Source organism: Fimicolochytrium jonesii, assembly GCF_025526975.1.
Source record: "Fimicolochytrium jonesii strain JEL569 chromosome Unknown EV422scaffold_2, whole genome shotgun sequence".
Lineage (NCBI taxonomy): Eukaryota > Fungi > Chytridiomycota > Chytridiomycetes > Spizellomycetales > Powellomycetaceae > Fimicolochytrium > Fimicolochytrium jonesii.
In genome coordinates, this window is record NW_026515669.1 from 951,273 (window position 1) to 968,806 (window position 17,534).

The 17,534-nt window shown below is 50.0% G+C and overlaps 2 protein-coding genes across 2 annotated transcripts; one reads left to right on the forward strand and one right to left on the reverse strand.

Moving 5' to 3' along the window:
* Positions 1 to 64: 64 nt before the first annotated feature.
* Positions 65 to 15,098, reverse strand: EV422DRAFT_145217 (dynein heavy chain and region D6 of dynein motor-domain-containing protein). The gene is made up of 14 exons (XM_053064845.1): positions 14,514 to 15,098; positions 14,414 to 14,448; positions 14,110 to 14,353; positions 13,632 to 14,044; positions 12,562 to 13,574; positions 12,377 to 12,489; positions 12,235 to 12,317; positions 11,895 to 12,170; positions 11,627 to 11,827; positions 11,433 to 11,564; positions 11,179 to 11,367; positions 10,655 to 11,116; positions 10,400 to 10,595; positions 65 to 10,338 (listed from the first exon to the last, which is right to left on the reverse strand). Exons 1-14 carry the CDS (start codon positions 14,962 to 14,964, stop codon positions 134 to 136), a joined length of 14,013 nt encoding a protein of 4,670 aa, XP_052929356.1. The 5' UTR covers positions 14,965 to 15,098; the 3' UTR covers positions 65 to 133.
* Positions 14,963 to 16,330, forward strand: EV422DRAFT_145023 (uncharacterized protein). Its single transcript, XM_053064842.1, has 6 exons — positions 14,963 to 15,033; positions 15,251 to 15,367; positions 15,438 to 15,451; positions 15,577 to 15,619; positions 15,747 to 15,843; positions 15,919 to 16,330. Exons 2-6 carry the CDS (start codon positions 15,288 to 15,290, stop codon positions 16,225 to 16,227), a joined length of 543 nt encoding a protein of 180 aa, XP_052929357.1. The 5' UTR covers positions 14,963 to 15,033; positions 15,251 to 15,287; the 3' UTR covers positions 16,228 to 16,330.
* The last annotated feature ends 1,204 nt before the right edge of the window (positions 16,331 to 17,534 follow it).

Genomic DNA, 17,534 nt, shown 5'->3' on the forward strand with positions numbered 1-17,534 from the left:
ATATTACATCGCATATTTTCATATCCGAAAATGTCGCGAGAGCCTCCCCTATAGCGCTTATGTTCACATCGTGGTCCACGTTATTTACATGCTCATATACAAGCGGCGAAATGTTGCAATGGGGGAGTCAGAATCAGTCTGTGTTCAGCAAGAGACACACCCCTTGCAGAACCCAATGACTGATATGATCGCTGGTGCTCAGATCTGCGTCGAAGACCCATCCAATACCACTCGCATTTCGTCTCTGCTGCGTCGTGTACACTGGTGTTCGGAAGGTATTGACCAGTTTCAACCGATGAGTCTCTATCGGAATAATTCGCAGGATTGGAAGACTGGCTAGAAGTCGCCCGCCGGTTTCCAAACGGACAAGACAGTTCTTCTCCGTGTCCCAACCGGCACCCTCCAAATATAGACCTTGGATGTAGCAGCCTGATGGAGGTCGTTCCGGGATTTCTTTGGGATCCTTGTACTGCGTCACTTGTGTGTACAAGGTTGAGCGATCGAGAGACCATCCATTTTTACGGCAAGTTGTTTGCACCAAAGCTGTAATGTACGCTTCGGGCACGTGTAAACCAGAAAGCCACATCACCACTGGCTCTCCGTTTTTGATCCAATCGGAATATTGCTGGTGGCGTCTTTCGAAATGTCCCATCCACCCGCCTAACCCTTTCTCGGTCTGAGGCGCTAGTGATCGCCACATGCCGGGGAGCAATCCATTGAAAAGCGAGTTCGCAAGCTCGTCTAACTTTGCGCTCATCCCGATCTCTCCCTTCAAAGCTCGAGCAAGGTCTTTCAGTGAGGAAGTCATTCTCTCCACGAGAGTATTCCATCTTTCCAGCTCTTGAAGGAGGACGACTTGCGTTGGAGATGGAACTCCAATGGCTTTAGCAATACGTGTTATATCGAAGGCCACTGGAAGTTTGGCTTGTATGTCCTTGGCAATATTCGCGATGAAGTCCTCTCGACTTATCCCTCCGGCACCTTCTGCCGTGCGAGGTTGCAATGAGATTAATTGCATCCACATGTCCTTTACGGCGGTGGTAAGGTATCCGATTTCGGCGTCCGGATGAAGGCCAAATACATCTGGCGCGTTGGTGAGGGGAAGGCCCTCAATGTAGGTCAGGTAATCGTCACGCGTGCCATGTTTGGGCACCTTATATTGCACTTGCGAATTGGCGTAGAAGAAGAAAGGCTGGAAAGTATCGAAGAGGAAGTCCCCAAGATATTCGTCCAAGTACGTCATGAGGACCCGCCTATCGTAGTCGTCCGTCACGCGACCACCGTAAATCGTTTCTCCCACCAGGTACCGCAACGTTGTCCATGGGATCTTCCCGGCTTCCTTAGCTGTGGCCGTTTTGTTGAGATAGGTTTGTAAAATAGTCATGGATACGCGGAAGTCTGATTCGTTGAAATCATATCGAACATTCCACCCTATTTTGCCATATTTCCCTCGCTCCTGAACGACAGCATGGAAGAATGCAAGGACGTAAACCAACGGCCTGAAAGTTTCGTGGAAGCAGTCTTGCAGAACGTCTTCCGTCAGCTTGTAATAACTGCTTCGAATGTTCAGTTTCAAGCCATTCGGCGGTTCGGTTACCACCTTGAGCGAGCGTTGCAGGATGCCGATTGGGAACTGAGGCGTCGGCTCCGTGGTTAACCATAGCCGGAAGTCTACATGCGGCTTTTCGATTTTCTCCAGCACCTTTTCCAACGTTCGCAGCCATGCTACGAGTAGGTGACAGTTTTGCAGCATTAGCCATTGCCCGCGTGTTACCGCTGTTTCCAACAATTGCAGAGCAATTGGTGCTTGCCCTTGACCGAGCGACAAGAATTTGAGCTTGTTTCCTCCGAACCCCTTCGCCTCCGCCAATTTTTGTAAATCACTCTGAGGGTCGGCTCCAGGACTGAGGATGAAAACGACCGGGCTCGTCGGTGTCGATTGCTCGAAGATGTTTTGATAGTTGATCACCGGGGGCATCACATACTTCTCCCCCATATTCTCAATGACGAAGCTCGTAACGGCGTTGTACACACGGTCGGTTCGGAAACATCTAAGAACGCAGAGTTTTTGAAATGCTGTGAGGCGGGACGAGTAGCGCATGGGGAATTCGGCGTTCTCAGGGGCATCTAGGCGAACCCAAGATCTCCAATCGAGTTCGTTACTTCGGACGTCATCAGGTAGAGAGGCGAAGTTGGAGTTGATTGAAGAGAGGCGTAATAGGTCCTTCCACCCCTGATCCGTCAGCCACGCAAACGGCTTTGCAATTGCTGGTTGCTCTAAAGAAATGTCTCCTTTCAAGAAGAAGTTGAGCTCTGCCGCATCCAGTAGTCCCTCGGCTTCCAGCAACTTCATGCTCATTTGATATGAGAACATGAGCTTGTGACGTTCGAACAGACCAGTGCATGCATAGTTGTATACAGCATACTTCAGCGTGTCCATGATTTTTGCTAGCCTTTTCGAAAGATTGGCGTCGGGCTTGCTACGATGTAAGGAGGCAGAGAACACCTCCAAGAAAGCGGCCAAGGAATATTCGTACATCGGATTGATCGTTGACAGACCAGCCAAAACGAAGAAGAGCACCGCCCCGCATTTTGCAGCTGGCCTGTATGCATCTCGAGATACTTCGACTTCGGCAGAGGTCTGTGTGGCCAACACAACCTTCTGTCCGATTTCAGTGGCTTTCGATTTGGTCTCCTCCAACGTGCGAATCAACTCGATGTTGTCGAGCATAAGACCAGTGGAAGAGGCCAGTTCGCGTAACAGAGTGTCTTCCAGTTCCTTCAGAAGTCCCTTGTTTTGACTCATCTCAGCTATGAGACGCTCTCTCTGTTCCTCAAGTTCCCTGCGCTCGTGGCCGACGACAACATTGAGCAGTTGATCGCTCAGACCTTTGAACGTAACGCTGTAATTGATTATGATCGCAGATCCGAACATTTTCGGAGTATACACCGGATTGGGCAAACGGGACGTCAAGTACAAACGGAAGTTTGGATCATAGTCAACCTCTTTGTCACCGAGGACAATGAATCGCCGTGCTCCTTGAGCCTTGATGTTTTTCTCCAGGAGGTTGTCGATAACAGGGTCGATGTATTCATCGACGTCCTCGAATAAGAATGGAAACCCATACGTCACTGCCATTTCCAAATGCTTGAGGAAATCTGGATCACTGAAAGACGAAATCTTCAGATTGTTTGGTCCCTCCTTTCTCTTGATCCAATTGAGAGCCTGCTGCTGCGGGTCAATGCATAGCGGGAAGCGAGACGCTTTTGTTGTCAAGATGCCGTTCTGTATGGACAGTTCATCAGCAGGCAGGCCTTCTTGACTCCATTTGCTCATCTCTACGTCCGTAACGAGAAGACCTTCGATTCGGAAATTGTCACTGAGCGGCACTTTTTTCGATGAGACGTCAACCATCCATCGTTTGTACATCAGTTCGTGCCGTAATTCCCAATTGAAAGCGCCGGTATAGCTGAGGAAACCGGAGACCAGCAAACAGTCACCAACAAGCTGAATACGCTGCGCTTTTAGTGACTCCAGATCTTTCGCCCATCTGATCCTCTCGGATCCAAGACCGGAAATGAGCTTATCTGCTGCCTGAAGTCGTCGTTCCATGATTTCCGCCATTTTCTGGAGCTCCAATTGCTCCTCCTTGGCCTTTTGAAACTGCTCTTGCAATGACCCTAACTGCTCATTGAGGCGTTTTAGTTCTCGGGTAATCTTCTCGAACTCGTTTTTGGAAAGGGCAAGATTTTTCTCAAGCGTTGCAACGGCCGCTCGTTTTGGTGCAATTGTCTTGGCTACGCTGCAGTAACCCATGACTGCCAAAACAAACTTCAGCAGCCCCGCGCCAGCTGCCGAAATTTCAGTCATCCGCTGCAGTGAGACGTCCATCTCCTTGAGGATCCCCTTTACGGCCTTAGTTTGCGTCGACGTAATGCCATCGACATCTAGGGCCTGTAATGAGGATTTGAAATCGGTGGCAGACATCATGGCTTTCGCGCTTTTCCAAGAAATGTCTTTGATTCCCTTTATAACGCAAATACACTCGCACACCTTCTGCACTTCTTTGGGTGGTTTGGCGAAAGATCGGATCTCCGTGATTTCAGACGATGACAGATTTTGCAGAGCAATGCGCGCCTCTTCTAGAGCAGGCAGAGCTTCCTCTAGCGCGACTTCGGCTTCTTCCTTATCCTTTGCAATTTGCGTATTTTGTGCATCGAGCTCGACCTCTTTCTTCTGGGCAAGATCCTTTTTCTCCTCAGCTTGTTTCGTGCTGCTTGTGATGACCTCCAGAAGCTTGTTACACGCCTCGGTCTTCTCTTTCACGGCAATATTCTGCTCTGCCAACTGGACATTCAGCACATCCAGCTGTCGACTGGATTCTTCCAGTTTACCGAGACCTGATTCCAAACGAGTGCATGATCGGGAGTTTGACTCCCGATTTTCCTGCAGTAATCGATTGTACGTATTGACATAGTCGAGGTAGTTCTTCGGGGTGACGTAGTTTGCGCGTCTGTATTTCTGTAAGAACTCGGCACTCATCTCCCCGACAGAAAGATGCACGGCCACCATGTGCTGCACGATGGCAGGTCGGTGCTCTGGTGGCACTAAATCCTCCCTCAAAAAAGCGTCTGCCACCGACAACAAGGCCTGCTCTGGCCATGGTGGGAACCAATCGATCATCGTGTTGTTGACAATGCCGGGGAAAGATCGACATCTCTCTCTTAGCCTATCGCCTTGGGGCGACATGCAAAGCACGACATGGAGATTGTCCGAACATTTACTCACGAAATACTGCCAGAGACTTTCTTTTGTCTGAGAGACCCCATGTTTCGCTGCCTCATCGCGGATGGACCCCAGTAGCGCTTCCTTCTCGTCGTCCTCGTATAGAGCAGGTACCATACCCGTGGTCAACATGTTGTTGATGAGCTCCAGGAAGCTCTCCTGGACCACGTGAGCATCCGTAAATAAGAATACGGTTTTCGTACCCGCCCCAAGCTGCGAGTATAAGGCTTTCAAAGATTCGCGGAACTCCGTCTCTCCGTATCCTCGTGTCAAAGCGATTTCAAACACGCTGCATCCGGCAGCAAATGCAGCGAGTTTGGTCAGTGACTGTTTGCCGGAGCCTCCCACTCCGACAAGTAGCGCGTGACCTCTCCTCAGTCGAATCACTCTCTGAATTCTTGTAACGTGCTCCAAGGCATCCTCAAAAAGCACAAGGTTCATCTTGTTGAATCTGTCATTGTACTCTTCCAGTATCTCTTGGAAGATAGACTTGACCGCAGTGAAATCGAGGAGATCTTCATACAGGCGAGCGGCCTCTTCATGAAGTGCATGCCGAAAATCACCAAATAAGCTCGGGTTTCGAGTCGCATATTCCTCGCAAGACTCAAAGTTGTCTAAGATCAAGCGATTGATCATCTTGTTGACGTAAGTGCGGTCGGTATCGTTGACGAGTCGGTCGTTGAAAACCCGTAGAACCTCGTTTCGCCATAACCGTACAAAGTGCTTCCCTTCGGTGAAATGATCTGGGGTTGCTAAGCACAGGCCTTCGTATACTCGCGATATGTCTCGTAAATTGAAGATATAGTGAAATTTGCTGGGGGTTGGTAGCAGACTTTTCACAATCTCTGAATATAACTTCAACGTGATTGGAGTGAGCTTGTTGGCAACCACTTGTATCTCTTCAGAGAAAGGCGCGACATGTCCTTGCAGAATTCCGGAGTAGATGCGGTGGAGACTAGCTTCTTTCGGGAAAGTGATGTTGAAGACACAAAACAAAGAAGCAAAGCGGATGTCGATGTCGTTTCGGCCACCACCCGGGGTGCCCATTGAACTGATGAATTGAACATCTTTCAAGTTTTTCCAGTTGAGCTCCTTTCCTCTGTCGTAAAGACCTCCGCGCTCTATCAACAGTTTGAGAAGCGCAATAGGCTGCTGGGTGCCGTACGTGTCTTTTGCCGGCATGTTTAAGTCATCAACGAAAACGATCATTCGCCTGTTGGCCGGAGGGCCATACGTGTCTTTCGTACGTTTCTCCACGTTTGCTTCCAGATTCTTCTGCACATCCAGAGAACTCGTCCGAGAAGAGAAGTTGATGTTGAGGACGAAGTTCTTGTCTGCTGGTAATTGCCGAAGAAACTTCTGTAGCGTGACGGTTTTGGAGGTGCCAACTTCACCAACAAAGAGTACCGGCCGTTTCAAGGCAACGAGCTCCTCCAGAAGCCACGAGTGCCGCACAGTATCCATTGTTGGGACGAGAATCTCGTGAAACGCTTGCGACCGATTGTGCTCATAAGCGGGAACGTAGCTGCTCCATGACATCCATTGAAGCTCACTTACATCGAAGCGATAATCGAAGAGAGATTTGTCATTGCCAGGAAGCTGGCCGGCCGCTATGGCGGCCGCTGTGTGCACAAGAGGCAACTCTGATAGTTTCTTGACCCCCTCGGAAAACTTGTTTCGATCTTCCTCAACCAGACTGGCCCCGACCGACCATATAACAGACTGAATGAAGAGCCCTTCCAGCACGGCTTCTTGAGCGAATAGTTTGCTATCAGTAAGCTGGACATCCAACATAGCGCAGAGTTGCGAAGTCATTGCTAGTGATGTCACAGGAATCACTCTTTTCAAGGTTTCCGCCACGAAGCCTCCAAACGTCCCTTCCAACACATATTCAATGCAAGCTGGGACATACTTGTTGAAGAGCTGCGTGAGTAAGGTGCTCTCGGCTGTGTTGGGTCGTGCATTGACCCAGCGCTCAAAGTAGGGCCGATATCCCAGATTCTTGGGATCCATATAGACCATTCCGCATCGAGACACTGTGGCCGGACTCGCGTACTGCAGATCTCCCACTTCGAAAAGCAGAGCGGCGTGCTTCTGAAGGCGTATGCGTTCTCCATTGGGTAGCGTAAGTAATCTGTTGTCATCCATCACAGAGTTCATATTTTCCACCCAAACCGCGTCCACGTCCCCATCAAAGACGATGTATTTCCTTTCTTTCTTGTCCGTCGGCTTGTTCACCTCGCGGAAAATATTCGAGAGCAATCCGTCAGTCCAGTCTCTTGTGACAGGATCCAACACACCATACAACTCGGCGACGGTCACCGCTTTCGCGTTCAACGTGTAAAGCTTGGTGGCTAGCCCAAGCTTCGTTTGCGCCTTCGCAAGGGTGTCAATCACAACAGATTTTCCTCCCCCTGCTGGGCCGACCACCATCGAGGTGTGCCTTGTGAGCATCGTCTCGTAAAGCTGCACAACCTTGTCTACTTGCTCGGCGACCATAACATAGTTATTTTCCGCAAGTACCTCTTCTACGGCATCGTTGAAATTGGGGTATCGCACTCGCGGGCAATCCAGTCCAGGGAATAGATCAGTGATTAGACCCAGAAACAACGGCACGTCATCGAACACGAATTTCGGCAAGTTCATGTCGCGCAACGCCCGCATCAGGACTACATCCTCGTTCAAGTTTGGGGAACCTCTCTTCAGAGAGCCAGCCATTACCAGAACCGATTTCAAAGCCCTCAATCCAAAGTCGTAATGATGTTGCTTCGACAGTTGACCTTTGGCCAGCTTATAAAGAACCACCATCTTTTTTGCAAGGCTTTTTGCGAGGGTAAACCCTTCAGAGAATAGCATGATCTCGCAGATCAACTCCAAATCAGGTACTGCCATGACTACGGGCCGGAAGAGTGCCTTCAGATTATCGGGCAACTCCGTACGTCCAGCGTATCCAGGGTTCATCGTGATGAAAATACCGGTCCTCCTGTCCAGAACAATCTCGTTTCCCTCGAATTGAAATCTTTTCAGATTCGAAACCAGAGCATTCTGAATTGTCTTGATCTGCGCCGAGATGACAGATAGTACAGCAAGCTCAATGCGATTGAACTCATCAAAGCATCCCCAAGCACCGGTCTGCACCAGGCCAGCAAAAATCTTTCCCATCGCCTGGTAGTCCATTCCTTCTCCACAGTTTGTAACCATACAAAGCAAGCCAAGAGCCTTCGCCAGGTCTTTGACTGTCTCCGTTTTCCCTGTCCCAGCAGGTCCAGCCGGAGCTCCTCCCAGCTTCATGGATAGGGCCTGGGTGAGCGTCAAGTAGCATCTATCCGTTAAAGGGGTGATCACCAATCGGCCGTTCAAACCCATGTATTCGTAACCATAGTCGAAAACGCCGTTACATTGCTTGACTTGTAGTTCATCTACGGATTTATCCCAGTAGAACCGGAGCTGAGATTCCCATTCAAACTCGTTCTCGTCCATGATCGAGTCGCGCACAAATCGGTCAACGATGTCCCGCGCATGAACGTCGATGATTATCTGAGAGTTGAGCTTCTTTCGATCGTTTCCACTAAGATCGGAACGGACCTTCACGACAAGATTGTCCAATTGCTCGCCCAATCTTTTCGAGTACGCTTTCATCGCAAGCTTGTTTCCCGCCTTGATTTTTTGGAAGACGTCTTCCACTTCCCAGGTCCACCAGACTTGGGAGCCCGCAAGAGCCACCATGCCCTGATACTTCAGGATCCAGTCAAGCCTGTCCATGTCTGGGTAATAATAGACGGCCTCTTTGTGAATGGTTCGGTTTGATTTCTTCATCTCTGCTTCCACGAGACTCATCCATTCCTCCACCCTTCCTTCAACAGGGATGATGCGGCGATAATCGAGATTCTCCCCTTCGGAAGACGACATGCCCATGACAGCCTTCTCGTTCTTACCCGTCCCGAAATTCAGCTTCAAGACGTTGTCGAACATTTTGATGATATGCTCTTGAACGTTTTTTGGATCGTGGCTGCCCAGAATAGACAAGAGCTCCTCATCTGAGATGAAAAAGAACCTAGGAAATGCGTTTCGCTTCGATTCCAGATAGTCCGATAAAGACTTTTGACAACCTTCCAAATCGTTTGAAAGCCCTTGAAGCAATGGGAGCCGACCTTCTGCCTTGCAAGCCTCCAGCACTTGAGGATGCTTTGCTGTATCGGCCATCAGCTTCTTGAAGGTCTTGTCGATGCGGTCAAAACGAGCAGCTTCTTCTGGAAGTTGCATTCGAATGTCACCTGAACCTATGAAGATGGATTCCAGATACATCCAACGCCTTTGAACAACCATCCATACTTCCAGGACTTCCCCAATGTGAGAAAGCACCTTTTCCCATTCTTGTACGGCGGGTAAGAACGCGGCCACGAAGCGAGATGCGCCCATGGACTGCAAGGACATGGCATTATCGTCGAGGGTCAGAATAATGTCGTCGATTGCTCCCAGAATAAATCCCCGATCTTCGGTGCCCTTCGTATACTTGACGATCGTGAATTTGAGGTTTTTCCATGTGTTCTCAACCTCCTTGATCCCATTTTCGATGCTCAGTTCCTTCATTGCACCGGCAACAATCTCTCCGATTGCAGTGGCGTGTTCGTGCAGGTTCATGCCGAAAAGCTTCTCCAGCGTAAAAGTTTCAGGATTCATATCGAAGGTTTTGCCGGTGATCTCCATCAGCTTTTTCCAATGACGCTGGCGCAATGCCTCGTTCTTCAGGTCAGCAAAGAGTGGGATGGAATCCTTGAAAGTCACAATCTTCTCGGCGACCACATTGTATGGAGCCAGTTGCTTCAATTCTTTAGGCAATTTTTTCAGCCGCAAGGCGAATGTTTCCATCCCCTTGGTCAAGATGCTCACATCGAGGTTTGCCCACAATGTCGTTGACCATGAAGAGATTGCTTCTTTCACCTCCGTGTAAAGAGTGTAAATTTTGTCCAGCTCCTTCACTTCGGTTTCGAGCTCGTGAAGCTCCGGATACGAAGTTATGATGAGGTTAAACAACTTCTCACCACGAACAAGGTCTTCTTTCCGTGTATGGAAGGTGGCAATTGCTTCTTTTGCCCCTTGTAGGAGCTCCAAGCCGCGATCCATATCGGAAGTCACCGCGCCAGGACCGTTGATCATGAAATCGTCTTTGAATTTTCTCAAATCCGCACGGAAGCTCCTCACTTGCTCTTCAGTAGCATCGGTGAACTTCTGCTTGACGGCGACGAGCCCGTCATCGACTTCTTTCGCCCGAACCAGCATGTATTTCCATGTTTCCGGTAAGGACCTCCCCGCTTCCATTTCCGCTGGATTCGTTTGGATACCGTACATTTCCAGAGTACGATACGCTTCCATGACGTTTCGATACTGTATTTCCACATCTTCCGAGGCAGCTCTGATATCCGCGAGGACATTCAACACAAATGTAAGATCGTCTAATGTTTGCGGGTCGGTCTGCAATTCCTCTTCATATTTGGCGATCTTCTCTTGCACCTGAGTGAGTCCAGTCAAAGCGAGAGTATTCAGATGTTTCCCTGATGGAAAAGTCAGTATCATCGTTCACTCATCGATTGTAATGGCTCTTCGAGTACAGACCTATAGATTCAATCCACCCTTGAGCCTCTTGATGAATGGCTGCTTGCAGCGGCAGCGAACTGATTCGGATGAAATCGAGGTCCTTGACACTGGGATGGGAATCCACATCGGAAGCTAGTTTCGAGTAAAAGGCCAGCTTCTCATCATAACTAATGACGGAGGGTTTCTTTTGGGCAAATTTCTCCAAAGTAATAACCTTCGAAACGACCAAAGATTAGCAGACAAAAAATATCGAGTAGATATAGCTCTCCTAACCTTGTCAACTTTCCACAGTGGGCGATACTTTCGCCACGAGTCCAGCCATGCATTGAGGCTGCCAAAGGTGCGCGTAATGCTTGAATTGAGAGACCCAATCATTGCGATGATGCTCTGATTCGCGATAATGTCCGAATGAAAGCTGAAGATGATAGGCTCCTCGTCTTCTGCTGCCTTCTGGGGTGGGGTCAAAATACATGTCCCGTTCATCCATCGATAGAACATTTTCGTTGAATCCACAATGGAGCGTGCCAGTTTGACCATCATTTTGTAGATTTCCCCGGAAAGAGGCGAGATGACGATCTCCGGGGCGGATAGGGAGGCGTTCACTTTGAAAAGCGGTGCGGTCCGTCGCGCCCTGCCCATAGCGGTGATGCCTACTAAGGCTCCTATCTTTTTGGCCTTCCGGTTGGGGGAAGTTGTCAACAAGCTCTCCAATATTTGCATGTTGTTCAGTACCATCTGTTAAAATCCCACCGTTAGCATAGCATAGCGCCTGACATCCTATTGACACTCCCGCTTACATAGTTCAAAGCCATGAAAATCTTTCGCTCCCAGTGTGCATAATACTCCTTGAGAGCTTTGCTTTTCCCCGTATTCGTTCCAGCCACTAAGGATTCCATTTTTATGAGCAAGGGTCCGACACTCGCGTACTTGAGCGCGACAGTCTCTAGCACATTGGTCCGATTTTTATGTTCGAAGTCGAAAAACTCCTAGAGGTTGTCCAAGTTTTGAGCAGAAGGATGGAGCCACTCGCAGAATGCATACAGCAACTCACGTGGGCGTCCATAATCTCCTCGGTCGGTGGTTCTCTGATAAGCGTCGCCTTGGAGATCAGGTTGATGGCGCTGGAAATGTTGGCTGATGTTTTTCTGACTTGATTCACCATGGAGGTGAACTTGTTGATTTCCTAATCGATAGATCACATTAGAATAGCTTTCATCGCTGCCAAGACTTCGTTGACTGCCGTACCGTATTGCATCGATGAATGAACTCCGGTATGCCGAGCGAGTTCCAGTTCAGTCGCGTGAACCCGGGCTTCATCACCCGCTTGAGCTCCGTAATGTGCGCATAGAGAAGCTTTCGCTCCGCACCGTCGAGAACATCAAGAATGGCATTGTAGCTATTCAGCATGCTGTTCAGGTTCTCAACATACGTATGGTATTTATCTTCCTACAGAGAACGGATGCGTCAGCCAAACAAGTGGAGTCTCAAGGACATGAAGAGCAGGAAGACTCACTTGCAAAGCAACATTCAGTGCAGCTTCAGGAACGACTAGCCCCATTTTGTCCAAGTACTTGGTTTCCCGAATGCAATCTCGCAGCTCTGGGCGGAAATTGACAAACACCCTTTCCGCACTATCACCCTTGCCTCCCATATCCGGTCCGGTTATCGCAAGAGTATTGCCATGGCCGCCGCCGAGGTAGGCATTGGATCCGACCACCTTATAGAGGATGTGCGATTTCAAGTATTGCAAGGAGTTGGCCTCCACCGACACACACCATTGTGCATAAAGCTAAGATCCGGGTGTCAGTTCATTAACGAGATGCAAATCAGTTTCTGGATGGCAAGGCGCATACCTGCTCTTCGTAAGTGCGCATAGCCTTTGCAACGCCCAGGTACTTCTTCGTGACGGCCCTTCCCTGCTCACTGACAAGCATCTCTGTAGGTAGGTTTGTTAATTTCAAATGTCCTCGAATTGAGATGCTCCATCTTCCTCACCTTGCAGCGATTGAAACCGGACAATCGTCTTCTTGATCCGGGCGAACAGGCTTCTAGACCAGGCGATCGCCCCAGCCACTCTTGGTTGGTTTTTTGTGCACGGAGGATTGTCTCTAAGTGATTGGAAAAGGCAGAGTCAGCCATGACGTGATCTCATGTCGGCAAAGCAATATACAGAAACGTACTTATGGTTGCGGAAGATTTCATCAATGATGTCGACTTCACGTGCATATTGATCAAGAATTTCGTACCACTTGCCCATCAACTGGGCATTTATGGATTCTCTCGACTTGATGTTCTTGATGTTTTGCAGCAAGTCAAATGCACCCTCGGCAGATCTCAACTTCTTGAAGCTCGCGTCGATGAATTGTCGCGCCATATCTTCAATCTGGAGGATCTGCTCCCGGAATCTCGTCATTAGCAGTTCCCATGCGTTCTGGTGTGGTTTGGAGAATACGTCAAAGGGTGCCGATTCGAAAGGAACCACAAGATTCTCAACGCGCTTGATGACCTCGTCGATCTGTTGAGGATCGCCGGTTACAGCTTTTAGCTCTGGCCCAAAGATGCTGTAAAACTGCTCCATAACTTCCGCAATTTTGAATAGATCAGCGCAGCGAAGAGCCATGTAGTCGGTCTGCTCAAACAATCGCTTGCGGTCGAATTCCCACCGCTGATCCCGGCCCGACTGCTCGATGCGCTCTCGAACCGCAAAGTAGGTTCGTCTCCAGCTCTCTAGTAACTCCTTCGCATCGACGATCTTTGTTTTGGCATCCGCAGGAGGCTCTCGGAATATTTTGTGGATGTCCACCACGTGCGCTACTTTGTTGGCGAGCTCCCACGCTATTCTTCCCATCAGAGGCACCATCCGCTCATCCCGGTTGTAATGCCTAGATATAATCCACACCATGCGAATAGCATTCAGAAGACTTGGCAAAGAGTCCTGAACACTGGTAAGGCTCCCCGTGAGAATATTTTTGAAGTGCCGCTCGAGGGTCGACAAAAACTTCACATTGTCCTTTGCTTCAGTGTAAAACTTCGTGAGCTCCTGCAGTTGGAAATCGAGAGTCGACGATCCAGGCGATTGTGCTTTGGCCAGGATTTGTTGGATTTTATGCACAATCGGCATATTGAGCTGTTCATGGAGCGTGGACAGTGCGGCATTGCGATCCCGCCAAAATTCGATCTCTGCCAACGGACCCTGAAATCAAATCGTCAATGTGGGTATTGCAAATTAATCTTCATAGGAGGTGCATACCTCTCCGATTGGAGTTTTCTTGGCTTCCTTCGCAAGCGAGATCGTGACTGTTTCTATCCACTCATCTGCGAGGCTTTCCAATGAGGCCACCAGCTTTGTGTCTTTGGACGCCTCGGTAACGTCCTCTAGGCCCTCCAGGGATCCCAGCTCCTCCGGGATTTTCAATCTCGTCTCGCTGGCGACTTGTTGCACAGTGTGTGATATTTGACTAGCAAATTTCTGCAATCCGGAGATGAATTCGGATCTAGCCCCCAATCCAGGCGCAGTTGCGTGCTGCTCGCCAGCGACTCCTGGCGCATCCGCCTGGCTGAGAAGTGGGAGATACACTTCCGAAAGAACATGTTCAAGCATCAGCAATGCATGCGCAGAAAAGTGGCCAATCTCCAGCCATGACGAAAGACTGTGTTCCGCATCTAAGAGATCAACATCAGTCAGCACGCAATTTTTGGGTTTGGTACGGCAATTCTGTGCCCTTCACCTTCAGGACTGGATGGGATGGGAATAGCACCAGGCTTATTCCTCAAAAAGTATACCGAGTTCACCTCCGTTAACTGATCAGGACATTCCTGTGTGCACATGAACAGACGATACGCTTCGCGCACTGGCGTCGAGCTCGGTGGCTCCGCTGGTTTATCGGTGCTCTGCGTTGGGGCACTTTGCTCGAGAGTCTGCTCCTCGGAAGGTATATCGGCCGCAATCCCATCATTTATGGGTTGTGGTTCCTGCGTTCACAGCTTGAGTCAGCGGATCTCGCATTGCTTTGGTCCCCCAATGTAACTCACCTCCGTTGCAGCCTGCGATGGTGCCGTTTCGGGATCTAACCACAGTAACGTTCAGCGAAACAACATCCCTTTTGAATCCATTTCTGACGAGAATCCTTACCTGAAATTGCATCGGTAAGCTCGCCAGCTGGTGCTTCCACCGCCTCCCCAGTGCTGGCATCCTCAGCAGTACTCGTAACGTTTTCACCATCCGTCGTAGATGCATCTGCGGGCAATTCATCTTTCGGCGTATAGCTCTCAGCCCAGACCATAAGAGCGGAGGCATGATCGCCCTTCCTGACACGATCTTCGAGAAAGTCCATGATAATTTGCAGGTTCTCTCTATTGTTGTGCTCCAAGCAATCCCAGAACAGATCCTGCGCAGGACCGCCTGGTCCGGGCTGCGGCTTTTCGAATTCGATCATCAAACCAGAGTGCAGCTTTTTGCGAATCCAGCATAGCCGCTCGTCTGCTTTCGGGTCGGCAGGCAGAGTGCTGGAAATATACGACGAGACGGCAGTAGGCCCCGTCGTGGCCGTGGCCGCGCCGGTGCGCGGCCTTGAGTTCGTCATTACAATAAGACAAGGAGTCGTCTACACAGCAAGTAGTTTTCAGTAGGTTGCTACCAGCGCAAAGAAAGGGTGAGTGCAACGACTGTCGCTGAGTATTGGCGGAAACGTTGGCCTGGATCTGGACAAAGGCCGAGTACTGCCAAAAGAACTCCGCTGCAGTGTGCACACGCGTTCTTGACTTAATAGCCCTAGGTTTAACTGACCCGTCACGTGACCGCGAAATCGATCCGCATCCAAATGCTGGATGCTAACCCTTTTGCGCTTGCACATTCTGCAACTTGTGTAGATTCTGAGGACATACAGAGGACTGTTCCGAATACAATATGAGCAGGAGAACGACGCTTTTCGTCGCTGGAATCAGCGGCCGCACTCGTGCAAAGGATCTTGCTTACGAATTTGAAAGGCAAGTGTCGAGCCTCTGTGTAGTTCCTCCCGTGACCCGTATGTCTAACCGAGAACCGATCTCCTTCCAGATATGGGCGACTAGGCAAGTTTCGAGCCTCTGTGTTCTTTCTCCCGTAATCCGCGAGAAGTATGTCTAACCAAGAACCGATCTCCTTCCATATCTTCCCGCCTCCCTTCCATCTTCCATATCGATCGTACGAACACCAGTGCGCTGTGATATTCCTGCTCCCAGGGGAGCGAACTCAAACCCGTAAGTTTATTGAGCGCTCACCGTTGGCAACTTATCAGCACAGATTCCACGTTCGACTGGTAACCCCAACTGTCCCACTCCGACTAACGCCGGCAATTTGATTTTACCCGACTCCATATGCAATTAGTTATGCATTTGTTGAATTTGAGGATCCTAGAGATGCTGAGGATGCTTACTATGAAATGCAAGGGCGAAAAGTTGACGGCTACCCTTTGAACGTTCAGGTACGATTTCCGATCAGCAAAGCGTATCGGATTAAGACTCGGTCGTCTTACCGCTATTTTCGAACGAATTCACAGTGGGCTAAGAACACTCCCGGTCGTGGATGGCGGTATGAGGGTGGACGTGGTGGTTCCCCCCCTCCTCGCCGAGGGCGTTCCCGGTCTCCTCGTCGCAGGTCTCCTCCCAGGTCTCCTATCCGGGAGTCCCGAGACCGGGACGTTGTTGCCAAGCGCGAGGAAAGGGATGGTAATGAGAACGGAAGTCGGCATGCGGAGCCTGTTGACAGGGAGGACAATGGAAGGCACTCTCCAGGAACTGGCCGCCGTAGTCTCTCTCCGCGTCCGGATTTTGAGGAACGGGGCCGCTCACCAAGCCCACAAGCTTGAATGTACCAGGAGCAATTGGTGAACAATGCCGAGAGTACGGTATGAGAGGCGTTGGTCGTCGTGAGGGGTAGAACCTCATTAAGCATGGGTGTTACGGAACAGGCAGTATATTTCATACTTAGTCGATCAACTATGTGGGCCCATACTCCGTGGATGCCAGATCTCGTTAAGCTCGCAGTGTAATAAATCATTTGATCGAATTGTGCATGATCCGGACAAGCCGGCGGCAAAGAAGCGGCTCAACATTGCGAAGAGAGGTCGAGTTTGAGCTTTGGCGAAACCAGATTGATGGACTTATGGTAGCATTTGAAGCGTGCGGTGAATCGATTGTGAAAAGACATCTGGCTTTTACCGCTGATGTACTGATATGCGAACTGGCGCACTCCTGCATACTGTATCATATAGTATGCATGGTGTCCTCGGCAAAATGCAAATCATAAACCCAAGCCGGAATCGCTGGCTTCAAGCATATGCTCTTCTCAGACTGGGTAAGACATGTCTGCCCAGACTTCATAGCCCATACTAAAAGTCTCAATTACTATCGGCCAAAAAAAGAGCGGAGGGCACCGCCTGAGTGAGTATATGATGTAAGGGCTCACAGCATGTAAAGCATACCGGCCACGCGCCCGGCAAAGCAAGCCCGAAAATACGGTAATGCGAACGCTGTATAAGGGGGTCATCAGTGTGGACAAGTTTGGTATTAGGGTTAAGGAGATTCCAAATTCCAGGACGTGCTACCTTCGAGGCTCGACTGCCTTGTCCCGAAAACCCGTGTCCAGGTAAATGATGAGGTATATGTAGGAGCGTTTTAAACCATTTGCAATAACGACAGATATCATGGAAAAGGGCCTCCTGAAAGCACGAGCCAACGTGGCCTCTTTGAATATGGGGCATGACGTCAACGCTGCAAAGCCATGAAGGGGCTTGGGACTCGCCGGCTCGCAATCCAAGCCTTGCAAACTTGATCTTTGCAGTGGAGGATGCATGGGGGTTTGGTTAGCCCCCGTAATAAGCATGCCCTGGCCCCCCATATGCAGCGCCGCATGCGGACAAGCTGGGAGCCAAAGTTGACGTATGAACAACATCATCCGACGGCCGCAAGGGAACGCCAATTATCCCTCCCGACTCGGTCGTTTTCAGTTTTCTCGTGATTCCCGCCCGTCAGTGTCGTCGTCCTACAGGACAGGGTGAAAGTTGACGTGTCCCCAATAACGATGACGGAGCCACACATCCTGGGGCGCACACAATGACGCTGTCCGTTGACCGATGATGACAACACCCGCACCACAGAGCCTTCGAGACTGGCC